The sequence below is a fragment of the Pteronotus mesoamericanus genome, unplaced genomic scaffold (assembly GCF_021234165.1).
Source record: "Pteronotus mesoamericanus isolate MK-2021 breed Mesoamerican mustached bat unplaced genomic scaffold, CSHL_Meso_final contig_50, whole genome shotgun sequence".
Taxonomy (NCBI): Eukaryota; Metazoa; Chordata; class Mammalia; order Chiroptera; family Mormoopidae; genus Pteronotus; species Pteronotus mesoamericanus.
Genome location: NW_026555186.1, coordinates 39,663,805 through 39,678,127, shown reverse-complemented (window position 1 = coordinate 39,678,127; position 14,323 = coordinate 39,663,805). Strand labels below are relative to the sequence as shown.

The 14,323-nt window shown below is 36.8% G+C and overlaps 1 protein-coding gene across 1 annotated transcript in view; it reads right to left on the bottom strand.

The window, feature by feature from the left end:
* ADGRV1 (adhesion G protein-coupled receptor V1) overlaps nt 1–14,323 on the bottom strand; it is a 507,230-nt gene that overhangs the window by 268,620 nt on the left and 224,287 nt on the right. The window contains exons 75-78 of the mRNA XM_054578596.1: nt 13,508–13,625; nt 11,860–12,031; nt 6,355–6,597; nt 1,379–1,786 (exon numbers count right to left, since the gene is read on the bottom strand). Coding sequence (XP_054434571.1) covers nt 1,379–1,786; nt 6,355–6,597; nt 11,860–12,031; nt 13,508–13,625 — 941 coding nt within the window. The remainder of the gene's footprint in view (nt 1–1,378; nt 1,787–6,354; nt 6,598–11,859; nt 12,032–13,507; nt 13,626–14,323) is intronic.

Below are 14,323 nucleotides of genomic sequence, written 5' to 3'. Positions count from 1 at the left end.
AACACAGGGAAGCTACCAAAAAATAGGGGACAAAGAAACATGGCCCAAATGAAAGAACAGAACAAAACTCCAGAAAAAGAACTAAACAAAATGGAGACAAGCAATCTACTAGATGCAGAGTTCAAAATGCTGGATATAAGGATGCTCAATAAGCTTAGTGAGAACCTCAACAGCATAAAAAGGACACATAAACCCTAAAAAAGAACCAGCCAGAAATTAAGGATACACTAACTGAAATGAAGACTAACTTACAGGGAATCAACAGCAGAGTACATGAAGCCAAGAATCAAATAAGTAATTTGGAATATAAGGAAACAAAAAACATCCAATAAGAACAGAAAAAAAAATCCCTGAAGACTGTTTAACGGGCAACTGGGACAACTTCAAGCACACCATTTGCATCATGAGGGTGCCAGAAGAAGAAGAAGAGAGAGCAAGAAATTGAAAACATATTTGAAAAAATAATGACAGAAAACTTCCTGAGCCTGGTGAAGGAAATAAACGTAAAAGTCCAGGAAGCACACATAGTTTCAAACAAGATGAATCCAAAAAGGCTCACACTAAGACACATCATAATTAAAATGCAAAATGTTAAAGACAAAGAATCTTAAAAGCAACAAGAGAAAAGCATGAGTTACCTAAAAAGGAGCTCCCACAGAACTGTCAGCTGATTTCTTAACAGTAATTTTTCAGGCCAGAATATAGTCGATGATATTCTAACAACTATGTATTGTGGCAGATGGGGATTAGATTTATCAGGATGAACACTAAGTAAGTTATATATTATCTAATCATTGATGTATACACCTAAAACTAATATAATATTGTATGTTAACTGTAATTAAAAAATAAAACTGATTTCTTAAAAAAAATGATTCATCCATGTTTTCTGCTTCCATGGTTTCAATTTTACAATTAAATCTTTGATCTGCCTGTTATTTATTTTGGAGTAGGGTTTAAGATAGAGATTAGGCTCTATTTTTCTTTCAAATGATTAAATCAGCTATCCCAACACCATTTACAGAGTAATTTTTGACGACTGATCTTATATGTCACCTTTATCACATATGAAATTTTCTCATGCACTTGCATTTATTTTTGCACTTTTTGTTCTACTCCATTGATCTGAATGTTATGCCTGCACCTTGGCCACCCTGTTTTAATCACTGTAACTTCATAATGTATTTTCGTATTTGGTGGGGTGAGGACCCTCTCATTTTTCTTCTTTTTCAGAAAATGTCTGCCCATTCTAACATGTATATTCCTCCAGGTGAACTACAGCATCATTTTTTCCACGTAAAAAAATTCAAAGTCAGTTCTCTTGATAGGTTTCTACTGTGTTATAGGTTAAGGAAAATTGTTAAAGACAAGGACTTACCTTTTCTATTAAGTGCAGCACAGCACTGAGCTGTTCCTCTGTGTTCTCAGTGGCCACTTTCATGCTGATGCTGTGAAGCACTCTGTTGAGAATGTCCCCATCCAGGGGCTGCTGGAGCTGATCAGCAAGCCCCCAAACGGCCTGCGAATCTGCGTCCGAGACAAGCGTGATGTTGGCGGTCCCATACACTTTATCGATTCTGGCACCACCTTTTGGGTCAAAAAGCACAATCTGGAAGCGTTTAGGAAATGGATTTACAGACCCTGTCTCTGGGGTTAAGATGACGTCCAATATGGTGTTTCTCTGGCCAGGTTCAAAGACCAAGGTGCCTTCAGTTCTCACAAAATCCTTCCCAGAAATAGCTGGAGATATGAGAGTACGGCCCATGGTTTCAGCACCCTCCAACTCCTAGAAATTAAACCACACACGTCAGAGAGGCTGCAACACCTCTGATCTTGTCCTAAATGAACTCTTACTCCTTAAACAAATCCTGCTTCTCTTAAGCATACTGACGGGCCATCACAATATTACAACTAAATCATTGGGTTTTATACTTTTTCTAATCTCCTAAGTTAGAGGGGGAAAAAGTACATCATACAGTGATAGAGTTAAGAAAGACAGATACCTCTGAGCAGACCAAGAGAGAGAATTACAAACATCACTACTTCCTCACAGAATTTCTCCAATTGTGGACACACTAAAAATTGTGCTTTTAATAACACATGTTTAAAAATATAAGTATGGAGAAAAATAGGGAATATTTACATTTTCATTTTCATCTAGAAATGTGGCAGAGATGGGGTTTGGGGGAGGAAGGTAAAGAAAAAGCAGAGGGACAAAAGGAAGAAGCTGGAGAAATTGGTTATTTTTACTTAGATATGAACACACCCAAAGGAATAAGGACCTTGAATATATATACCTCTGAATTTCTTCAAACTGTGGTTATTAAAAGTTTTTGTAAATTGAATCATGAGCACTTAGTCAAGGAAGAACCAAATAATATGCTGTTATTTACTAACAAGCAAAACAAATATTAAACTCCTAATACCTGCCAGGTGACATGCTGTGGAAGCGGATTTGAACAACAGAATACCTGCACTCACGGAACCTGGTAAAGGATGTAGGTAATATAAAAGTTATAGAATTAACATAATTTATATGAAGATCATTTCTATGAAGAAGAGTAAGACTAGGTAGGGGCATGCAGGGCGACTGAGCAGGTACCATTCTAGATAAGGTTGCTCAGCGAAGCTCTTGGTGTGATATGAGCAGAGACCTCAGTGAGGTAAGGGAACAGGCCACATAAGGAGCTGAGGGGAAATACTCCCGACAGAGAGAATAGCAATTACAAAGGGGCTGTGGAAGAGCCAGCAGAAAATGGGGTTGGAAAAAGGACAAAAGTACAAGAAGCTGGCATCAGAGAGGAGGGCAGAGGCCAGATTATGAACATCCATTTTACCAGGTGTGGCAGGAAGACACTGGAGGGTCCCAGGAGAATGATGCTTTTTATTTCCTATTTTTATGACTCTTCTGGCTCCCATGCATAGTTAGGCTGTAGCAGGGGATGTGCATGAGACAAGGAGAAGAGAGAGGAAGTTTCTGCATTCGTTCATGCAAAAAACAGTGGTAACTTGAAGTAGGGTTGTATGAGTAGGAAGAGTGAAATGTGCTCAGGTTGGGAATATACTTTGCTGAGGCAGTAGGTGCAGAGAAAGAGAAGAATTGAGGATGTTTGCCTCAATGAATGGTGGAAAACTGGGGAAATGCTGTTAAGGGAGAACTCAAGAGTTATTTAGTGTACATATTAAGCCTCAGATGCCTTTTAACATTCAAACAAGGATGTCAAATAGAAGCAATCAGACATATGATTCCAGATCAGGATGGTAAAGAGACTACTGATAAAAATTCAGGAGTTCTCATTTTACAGGTGACATTTGAAAAAAAACAGATCTGGATGGTCTAGCCTAGAGAGCATGCCTTCGTGCACCCCACCATTTTATTGGTAAGGAAGACCCGCGAGGCAACCTGAAAGAGCTGCCAGTGAGGTTAGGGCTAAGAGCAAGAAAGGGGGCTGTTCCAGAAGCCCAAAGGAGAAGGGCACGCTTCCAGAGAGAGGGAGTGACCAGGTGCGTCAAGAAAATGAAAAATCAATGAGGACAAAAGGCTTTTAAGAATACCTGCAGCAAAATGATTAAAAAAAAAAAACTTGTAGGAGGAAACAATACCCGAGTATATTATCTTCAGATTGGATAAAGTGTCCATTGGAACAGTATTTCACAGTAATAGTAAAAGAACTACACACATCAACATGGGTATTTCTCAGAAACATGTTGTTGAGCAAAAGAAATGCACCATAAAACAATACAACTGGCAGAACCTCATTTGCATAATTTCCAAAACAGGTAAGCCTAAACAGCACATGGCAGGTGCTGAAACTATAAATAAAAGCAAGGGAATAATTCAACATGAAATTCAGGATACAGGTTACCTGCAAGATGGGGAGAGGTTATTCTGCAAGGAAAAAGCAGGCTGGCCTTAGAGAAGGGTCCATAGTAGCTAGTTCTATGATCCTGATAAAGCTGAATTTCTTAAGCTGGGTGGTGGTGACTTTGCTATTATAAATTGCATATATATCTCTGTCCACTGTGGTCCCGCAGGATTTCACAATTCAGACATTTAGAGAAAATGGAACGACCAATATGTTCTTGTGTTTGTAAAATACATATAAAAAACAAGGCACGATGTAAATTAAAAGAAATGTGAGAATAAGAAGGCAAGGCAAGTTCTTTCTTGGACTTGTGTGCTGTGGGCTACTACACACATATATAAATAAAAGGATTTTAAATTGGTTTGTAAGTTTGGCTTCGCCATAGGCCTATTGAATTTAATGATAACTGAAATGAGTGATATCTTCAGTATCTCAAAACTTTATATCCCTTAACTTTTTATCACAAATATGTAGATATAAGGTAACTAATGCTAAGACTATAGTATTTATGTACTGGGAATGCTGACCTACTACTGGGTATGTATAATATACTACAGCTCATGTTTTAACCGCATTATGAAAATCTATTGAAACAATAAGATGAAGATTGATAGCACTGTAAAGAATAGCAACATGGTCCATAATTATTTTCTTATTCTTGCCAGCTACTGGAAAACAGAACTCCGTGTCCTCGTCTCTAGTAATGTGCCTAGGATTCAGAGAGAGAAAATGCAAGGGCAGGAAAACAATAGGAAAATTAAATAACAACAGAGAAGTGACACTTTTATTTCTAATCTTTGAAAGTAAACTTTTTGAGATAACTGCAGCTCCACGTGCAGCTATAAGAAACAAGGGAGCGGCGTCCCGCGCCCTTCACCCAGTCGCCCGCGTCGCTAACACTGCGCGTAACTACGAGATCACAGCCGAGGCTAACACCGGCACAGGCAACATGCAGGACATCCCCACCATCGCGGGGACCCTCCGTGTTGTTGCAGTGTTATAAAAATGCCATGAGGTTCATGCTAGTGGATCCGAGGAATCGTTTGCGAAGAATCTAGACAGAATATAAATAAATACGATGGAGATAGTGGCATTCAGATTTGTATTTTGGCAACTTCGATCCTTTCTTATCGGAGTGTATAAACTAGGTTACAGCGTGCCTCAAATCTCTTAATCACCTGTTCCTCATCTCTGGTTCCCTTCTTTCATTCTACAAAGTAGTAAGCCTATAATGATACATCTTTCATGGGAGAAGGAGAATGAACTGCATATTTTTTCTCATTTCTCTTCCTATCTTAAATGATTGGGAAAAAATACAAAAATCTCTCTACTATGAATCATTCTTTTTGTGTTCATACAGCTTCAGAGCTATTTATAATGGAGTTTATTTCCAGATTCTCACATGACAGAGAGTTCTGTCTTCTTGCCTGCCAAGGCTGCGGACTCTGCCATAAAGACAAGCTTTTCTGCCTGGCAAGCTTCTGGGATAAGTCACTACCCAGGACTCCTGTCCTCACCTCCCGTACCTGACTCACTGACTGCTACAGCAGACTGGCTGCACAGATGTTGTGTTCTATGCATAGATGATCTATGTGTTTGAGCCACCCAACAGTGACACAACCAAGCATAGACTAAACAGCACTTTTTAAAAAAACAAAACAAAAACAAAAGCCCTTGAAACCTGGAGGCCTAAAGGGCCGCCACGTTTGGAATCTTTCAAACAGGGGAAATAGTGGCACTGCCCAAAATGACAGTTTTCATATTATGGATTTCTTGGAGTTATATGAGTCAAGGAGAAAAAAAATAGAAGGCAAGTTCCAATCCCCACAATCATGCTTTAAGCAGAGTAGGTAATATTTTTGTTTTAGTGTGGGAGAATTTTGCTGCTAAAACAAAGTTTAAAAAACAATGCTGGAAAGATGTATGGTCCTGCCCGGACCAACCCCAGCATCTGGTCACTTCATGTTACATAGCTTTCCTCTTCTGAATCCCTGATTCCCACCTGCTCCCTCTCACCTGGTGTCACCTAATAGGCTGGATGTGAAAAGCGGCAGTAAGACCACATGTACTTACAGGTTTAAAGAAACATACAGGTCAGTTAGTGTTTGAGGGTCTGGTGGAAATTTTCAAGTAGTTCAAGTATAAACAATAATAAAGACCCTTACTTTATGTTTCTGGTTCTATACAGTTACATTGTGAAGAAATTCAAACTCTCTAGAAATCATATAGAACAGGTTTATGCAAGACAGTTTGCATTGCATGACCACATTTTTCAAAAGAAAGAAAAATACAGGAGAATATCATTTTAAAACATGATCTAAGTGAAAAAAATGGAACTGTTTCAAGGACGAAGCTTAATGTAATAAATATAATGTGACTTATGATGGAATCATACGAAAATAATGTATTGATTATTCTTCATTTCATTACACATGCTACAGTTAAAGAAGAGAACCTGAATGCATCTTAACGTATTTCCCACATTTACCTGGGTCCTGAAGTTAACTGACACCATTCGTCCTGTCCCAGAATCTCTGGCTACCTGCAAACTGATTAAAGTGGCCCTTTTATGAGCCACTGGCAGCCGAGAACCCACAGAAAAATACACGAGGCTCCAAGGTTCCTCACTTCGTAAGAATTTAATCTGTGCAAATCTAGCACTATTGTTTATTGCTGCTCCAGCAGTAACTTCGTACAATTCCACAAAAAAATATATCTCAACTTGTGGTACCTGATGATGAAAAAAGAAAAAAAGGTAAGTAAATTTTTCTAGTTTTAGATAATTCTGATCTTAAGAATTAGTACTATTCACATACATAATTACAGAAAAAAGTATATTTAGAAATACAATATCTGTATTACAGAATTAGAATCTTGTGTTCGATTACCATGGAACTTGCTTTTTTTGGTCTGTCTTTAAGAAAAACTGTAATTTTCCCTGGGTAAGCTTCTGATATAATATCAATGTCAGGAGACAATCTATGTGTACTTCAATAAGCAAAAGCATAAATAAAATATATTTATACAATCAAATGCTATTTAACAGTTAAAAGAAATGAACGATTTCAATACTTCTCCGTATGGATGGACCTGAAAATATAATGAGTGAAAAAAATCAAGTTGTAAGATGATATGCATAGCATGATACAATAAACGTAAACCTAAAAATTATATAAAGCTTACTATATATCATTAATGATATATATTTATTTATGTACTTAAAAATAAAAGTGCCATGACTAGTTGGCTCAGGTGGAGAGGCTGGGTTGAGGACAGGTTTTATTTTTAGAAGCATTAAATATAATTATGAAAAAATATTGATAATAGTAAATTTAGTAACTTTATGTATTTTCCAAAATTCAGTATCAAATAAGTCTAAGTTTAGTCTATTGATTATAGTTTGTTCATGTTTCAACTCAGCTCTCTCTCAACAATCTCAAATGGGTTATTTCCTAAAGCCTGCATTCAATTTAATCACATACTGTCAATCATCTGTTTTTACTTATTCACTCTTACACACAATAATCTAAACATTTTAGCAGCACTGTTAGCTTCCTGTCATAACTCAAGCAAGCTAAACTGATGCACTTCCAATTGTATTTGTCATTGTCTAATTTCATATAATGCATCATTTTTATTTATCAGCAAGGGCCTCATTCGTTTTGTGACAATTTTAATGAGACTTCAAATGTTATTTATATCATGAAATAATACAATATACTCTTTAGAATAACCCAAAATAAGTCGTATCTTAGTCACACCATAAATGAAATTAATTTTCCTTTATAATCTGAATAAATAAATAGCTTTCCTATGGCACGTATTCTCTACAATTCAGCATCAGTAAGTATTCAAACATAAAGGTAACTGTACTCTTCCCACTTTTGAGAAACAAATTTGGCAACTATGTTAAACTAAAACACTAGAAAAGTAGGGGTAATTTTATTCAAGAACTATCATTCCCTAGTGGCCAAGTGAGCTTGAATTCACAATAGTTTCATTTAATTAAAGATTTCAGCACTACATTATTTTATTTTTCAGCATATGACATTACAACAGAGACTCTTATCTTTATTTTCCAGTAAAATATTCCTTCCCATTGTGATGATGATTAGGACATTACTTATAACCACTTAGATTCAAAATGATATGTTATAATCTAAATAAGGAACCATCTAAAATTGAATAGAGTACACATGGATGTCAACATATACTTCAACTATAGACAAAAGAAATCACCCAGTCTGGCAAAGAAAAACACTATTCAAACAATATTCCAACAATACACTGGGAAACGAAAGCTCACAGGTCATATCAAAACCTCTCTAAACTTAAATATGACCCCAGACCTCAGAAGGATCTATTTCACTTGGAATTGCCAGCAAGCTCCTTTGTTAGTGAGGTTAGAAACCTTCCAGGATAACCTTTTGCCCAACTAGCGTAAAATGATTTTTCCTGGATCCATATTTGTTCAATATCAGTTCATCAAAGAAATAACCAAACAATATCTTAGTTACTTAAATATTTTTAAAAATACTTGCAACAGATGTTTAAACAATCTCTTCAAATAGAATTTGTGGGTTAACAATGTGTTTCCTAAGTTAATTAACTATTACATTTTGGAAACATAGAATTATTACATAAAACAGCAGAGAAAGGGGAAGTTCAGAAGGCAAGTTCTAATTTGGCTGAGTAGTTCACCAGGAAAAGTTACTTAAATTTTTTATAACTTGAAAACGAAAGTACTGAATAACTGTAGAGATGACAATCGGACAAAAAGTTTGAGTTGAGGGTCAGGAGATTGAATTGAATTTAGGAAGAAGCAACCATTAATCAATGGTATTATTCTATGAATGAATGTATTGTGTTGTGATGTTTAAACTCCCCCACCATTAGTTTTGCTGTAGAAACTACTTAATCTCTAAACTGCCTTGGACTCCATTCCATCCATGGTGAATAACAGTTATACCAACCCTCTCTTATGAAAGACCAACTCCTTTCCAAGAACTGTGTGCAGAACCTCTCGATCATTATCTAATTTAATTTAACAGCCCCTATTGCTAACTCCAACAAACCTGGGAGGCTCAGGAAGGCTAAGTAACCTATCTAATATCATCATCCAGCTCACTGGTGGAAGAGCTGAGATTTGAACCTAGGTCTCCTATTATCAAGAGCCCAAATTCTTAAACACCGTACTACCTCCCAGAATAAGTTCAATATCCCTTGAGAGAAAACAAAGAGATGGTTCTTAGATCAAAAGTCAAAGAACAGTTAGTTGTGCTGCTCTGGTGAGACCACCAAATAATCTCTCAACGTCCATTACAGAAACACATGGCTGCAGAACCAGCTTCATTTATATGTCTACGGATCAGTTTATCATGAAATGAAATGAAGAGTTTGAAACACATGAGCAGTAAGTTTCCTTCTTGTAAAAAAAAAAGAGTAATTGTTAAAAATGCATGTTAGAAGCTCATAGTACTTTTTTAAAAAATAATTTTCTATTTTTCTGGGAATATAATCTTCCCTATTTTTGAATTTTCTCTTACTAAAACTGGAACATGCATTACTCTTACCTACACCTTTCCTTTTAACAACTGAAAAGACAATGACTGCAAAGTGCCTTGAAAATTAGCTGCAGTATAAAACTCAGCTCTATGATTTGAAAAATCATTAGAAAGGGAAATAAGAGGTGAGATCAGATTCTTTCTCTTGCCTAACTGTAACTACTTGCATATAGGCTCGGTAGAATTTCCCATACTAGGAAAAGGATTTACAGTTAACATCCTATATAGTTCCTATTATATTTCTTAAACCTTAATTATAATATCTATAGTATCTATGAATTTCCTTAGTATTTTCCTGCAAGGAGGGAAAGCTGAGAAGCAGCAGTCTCTTCTCCCCCTTACATTCTAACTTTCCTGTTTACCTTCCTTTCAGCTTCTGTAAGTCTCTGTTTGACTCTCTTTTCTTCTCTCTCCCTCCTGCAGGTAGAGATCCCCTCAAAGAGTATTAAAGTGTAATTCTCTAGATGTTTTGAATCCAGTGAAATCTTTCCAGGTGTCCAATTCACCAAAAATATTACTTAAGATAATTACTTGAGATACACATCAGGATTTTCAGTAACTCATGTATGCAACACATATTTACGGAGGATGATGGGAGGAATGCAGCTGAGAGTCTAACAGTCAAGATAAAATTAAATTTTGACCCTGCATAAAACCCATAACTTCCATAAGAAAGGTACAGATAGTCTTTGCAATTTAGAGAACTAAGACTCCTAACTGAAGATATCAGGGAAGGCATCGTGGAGGAAGAGCTATTCTGGTTAGTCCTGAAAGGAGGGTTAGCAAATGTATGGTTGTGGGGGTTGAAAAAGGCATAAACCTATTTTAAAAAATGCACAGAAGAGGATTTAAATGTTTTCAAGTGTAATAAGATGCTCAAATCTTTTGAATACTGTTATTTCAGTTCCTCCTTTTCAGTGTGACAGGAAGTATTAGTAGCTAATGAAACTCCTACTCAAGAAATGTGAAATACAATATTATATTAAATTAGAAAAATATCAGTGGGAATTTAGTATTTTAAAACTTATTTTTCTAACTCTACCACTCAGGAGGTGGTCCACAGCAGCGCTTTTGCCAACCATTTACTCTCACACATTATCTCTAGTTCATAGATTTAGACCTCTAAAACTCTTTCTGATGAAAAAATCAAGTCCTTGGACAGTAGTTGATTGGTGGCTTAGGTCAGGAAAAACCAGGCTGGCTGTGGAATACATGTTAATGCTATTTAAAAAAATAAGCTTCCAGAGATTTTTAAAGCAAAACAAAAAGACAAAAGACCAGCTTTAATAGGATTTTCAGTGACATGACTATTTGAGTAGCAAAAACAAAATCATTTAGTAATTAATATTAATTGAATTGGAGTCTTTTTAAAAAATTGTGTATAAGGGGAGCTGCATAATTCAAATCCATGTTGTTCAAGAATCAACTGTATTTTTGATTTGCAGTTGGGAATCCACAGATATAACTTAGGTCAGAAGTGCATTTTCAACTTCAAAGGCAGTTGGTATGCTAACTCAGCATTGTTCAGAATCAACTGTAACTGTCCGCATGCTTTTTCTGTGTTAAGTGTTTGAAATGTACAAAGAAACTATAATTCTTTTGAACACTCATAATACTATGAGCAGTTTTTGTGTTAAATATTTGAGTTTAATAAATTAATTAGTAGACAAAAAGTTAATACTACTGAGTGTTCCTTAGGCATTAAAGTATCACAGAAGAGTAATTTTTTTTTAAAAGCCACATATCATTACTAAATGACTAAATCTCTATTAGGACATCAGTGATAAACACCATCTCAATAATGCAGATTCCTTTGGGAAGGGGGGATGCCTGTCTTCTGAGTGTCATGTGCAACACAAACCAACAGAAATTTATCCAAAGGCTCACCAAGCATGGGCTCTCTGCCTCTTAAGTAGAGAACTGAACTTCCTAACTATATATAAATAGAGAGTGAGAGAACTTTCACCCTATGATGAAATACATAGATATAATATGACCAAATCTATAGATACAATGAAAGTAAAACACCAAACATTCAGAGTAATCAGAGATAGTAATTGGCTGAAAATGACTCTAGGGACCATACACACAATGAACCAGGTGGGCCAGAAGGAATCTTAGAAATGTCAAGAAATAGAAACAAAGGATGAGCTTTTAAAAAAAAACAAACTTAGATATAATTGACATATAATATGTATTAGTTATAAGTGTACAATAATGAATTTATTTACAAAAATTTTCTAATTAAACCAATTCTAGGTCTGAGGTCTGTCACCCAGCAGAGAGATTCTGACATTACGGCTAGATGAGACACAAGGAATGTGAAGAGCCGTAATCTAATGCCTACGTTTCAATCAACTAGCTTTAGCATACTAATTCTGTAGAAATACAATTAGAAGTTGACAGTACTGTGCCTCATCATTTCTTACCTTCCCCGGTTTGAGCTCCATGGTGATAAAGCACTTTGTTTGACCCATTGGACAGGTTGTAGTCCCCAACACAGAGAGCAGTTCATCCCTCAGGTTCACACCATCCTTCTGGAGCATAGGGGCTGTTTTGTTAAATGTGACTCGCCAAAAGACCTTGACATCTTCAAAGGCCCTAGGAACAAAGCAAATGCAGTCACAGATCGCGTTATCCCTGTGTCTGATGCAGAACGTATGAACACTGTGCCTGAGTGCACTTCTTCATCACACCACACTTTACATGGCATTCTCTGACCATACTGTATTCAATACAGAATAAGTATTTATTGAACTATTGCATATCAGAAATGTGAAAACAAATAATATTTTTCTGCCTACTGTACCTGTTATATACCAGAAATATAAAAATAAAAATAATAGAGAACTTCTGCCTTCAAGTAAATATTCCTCATTTGTCTTTTAACAGGAATTTTTCTAAAGGGAAAACACTATTGCCAAAAATGGTTGTTGTAAAAATAAAGGGCAAGAGATGACCTACATTTTCAGAGATTATATAGGCCCAAAAGGGGAAATGGTCATATATATACCTGTACATATGTGCAGACCTAGTGCATGTACGAGGTCTGTCCAGAAAGTATCCAGCCATATACTATGTGAAAGAGAGAGACATTTATTGAAGAAGCGACAAGATACAATAAACATCGTGCATAAGACAATGATGCCTCAGTCACCTTCAAAGTAGGCACTTCGGGACCTCACACAGTTTTCCCAATTGCCATCAACTGCCCCGTCATATTTCCCTGAATCTCTTCCCTTTCAAAGGTGATTTTAGTTTTGGGAAAAGCCAGAAGTTGGAGTGCCAAATCTGGACTGCAGGGGGCTGAGTCACCTGGAGGATTTGATATTTCGCAAAAAACAAACAAACAAAAAAAAAACCTGCAAAAGACACGATGCATAAGCAGGCACATTGTTGTAATGACGCTGCCAATCACCTGTTGCCCACAGCCACAACCTTCCGAATCTTCTCAGTAGTTTCCGCAGAGGAATGTTCAAGCTTAATGCAAAATTTGATGCAGATTCGCTGCTCTATTCACTCAGTCATTTTGAATGTGACAGCCACGCAGTACACATGCTCACACATTGGCATCTACCGCCCCCACTGACTAGCACAGCGAAGTCATCATTGTTCACACATGCGCATTCCAGTCCACTCTCCTTGGCTGCCAGGTTACATCGATGTCGCACAAACCATTCTCGTTACATTACCAATGGTTGGACTTTTTCTGAACAGACCTCATGTATGATGAGCATTCAGAAGGTATGTACTAAACAATATTAAGTTGTAAGCAAAATTTTGGTATTCCAAGTATCCCTAACAGTAAATGGTTGTGAGTGATGAGGCAATGGTAAATGTGATAAAGTAAAAACTTACATAATCTATACTTTATGAAGCACAAAACGTTCAAGGTAGTCCTTAATTATGCTCATAAACCAAGTGTGTTAAATCACAGACCAAGAACTAAAGCATCTGAAGAATGACATACCAGAGTCCACACTACCTTCTATCAACATCTGATGCTGGCTCTACCTTTTTATGAATTCAAATATAGACAAACAGGCTGCGGTGTCTTCCACATGTATTTAAACATACCTGTTTGGCTGCCTTGTGACAGTAAGATGAAGTCTTTTCCTATCAGCTCTTTCCCCCAGCTCAAGCCCATTCTGGGACTCCTCACTGAACCCTATGATGCCATTTTGAAGATCACTTCCTAAAAAGAGAAATGCAGGGTTATAGTATATCTAAGACTTTAAAAGATCTCTATGCTTCACTGAGCTTTCCAGCTCAGATGGTATAAAAGCGAACAATTCGCAAATGAGTGAAGGAAATGACAATTTTTAAAGATCTTTACTAAAAATAGGCTAGAATAAAAATGGTAACATTGAGGTGGCTAACACTTCGAGAACAGAAGACCAGAGAAAAGAAAGCAATCCTGCTCCTCACGCTGAGATGCTTGCTCATCTCTCTCTGATGAGACCCTGCCTCTCACGGTCCTTGACATTTTATGTTTATTGTTTAAAGTCAGTGTATCGTCATAAAGTGGAAGTTCTACCAAGGCAGCAATGTTGTATTTACTGCTGTATCCCCAGTACCAAGAAGAGTGGCCAGCATATTGTAAGTGTTCAATAAATATTTATTAAATGAACTCCATTTATTTTTCTTCCTATAAGAGAGTTGACCAAAAGACCATTTATGTTACACATTCAGTTATTTGCCCCAGAGAAAAAGAGAACAACCTAGGAACTCCTGAGTAACTCTGAGTAAAAAACTCCTCTAAGTGACACTTGAGGTTACAGGCATCCTCGCACTACAAAATTGTACTTCAACTGGAAAAAAAGGAGGGTCCACACCACACTGAAACAGTGCACTGCTTTCTCAGCGTCATCTTAAACTCTAAAGCACTGTGTA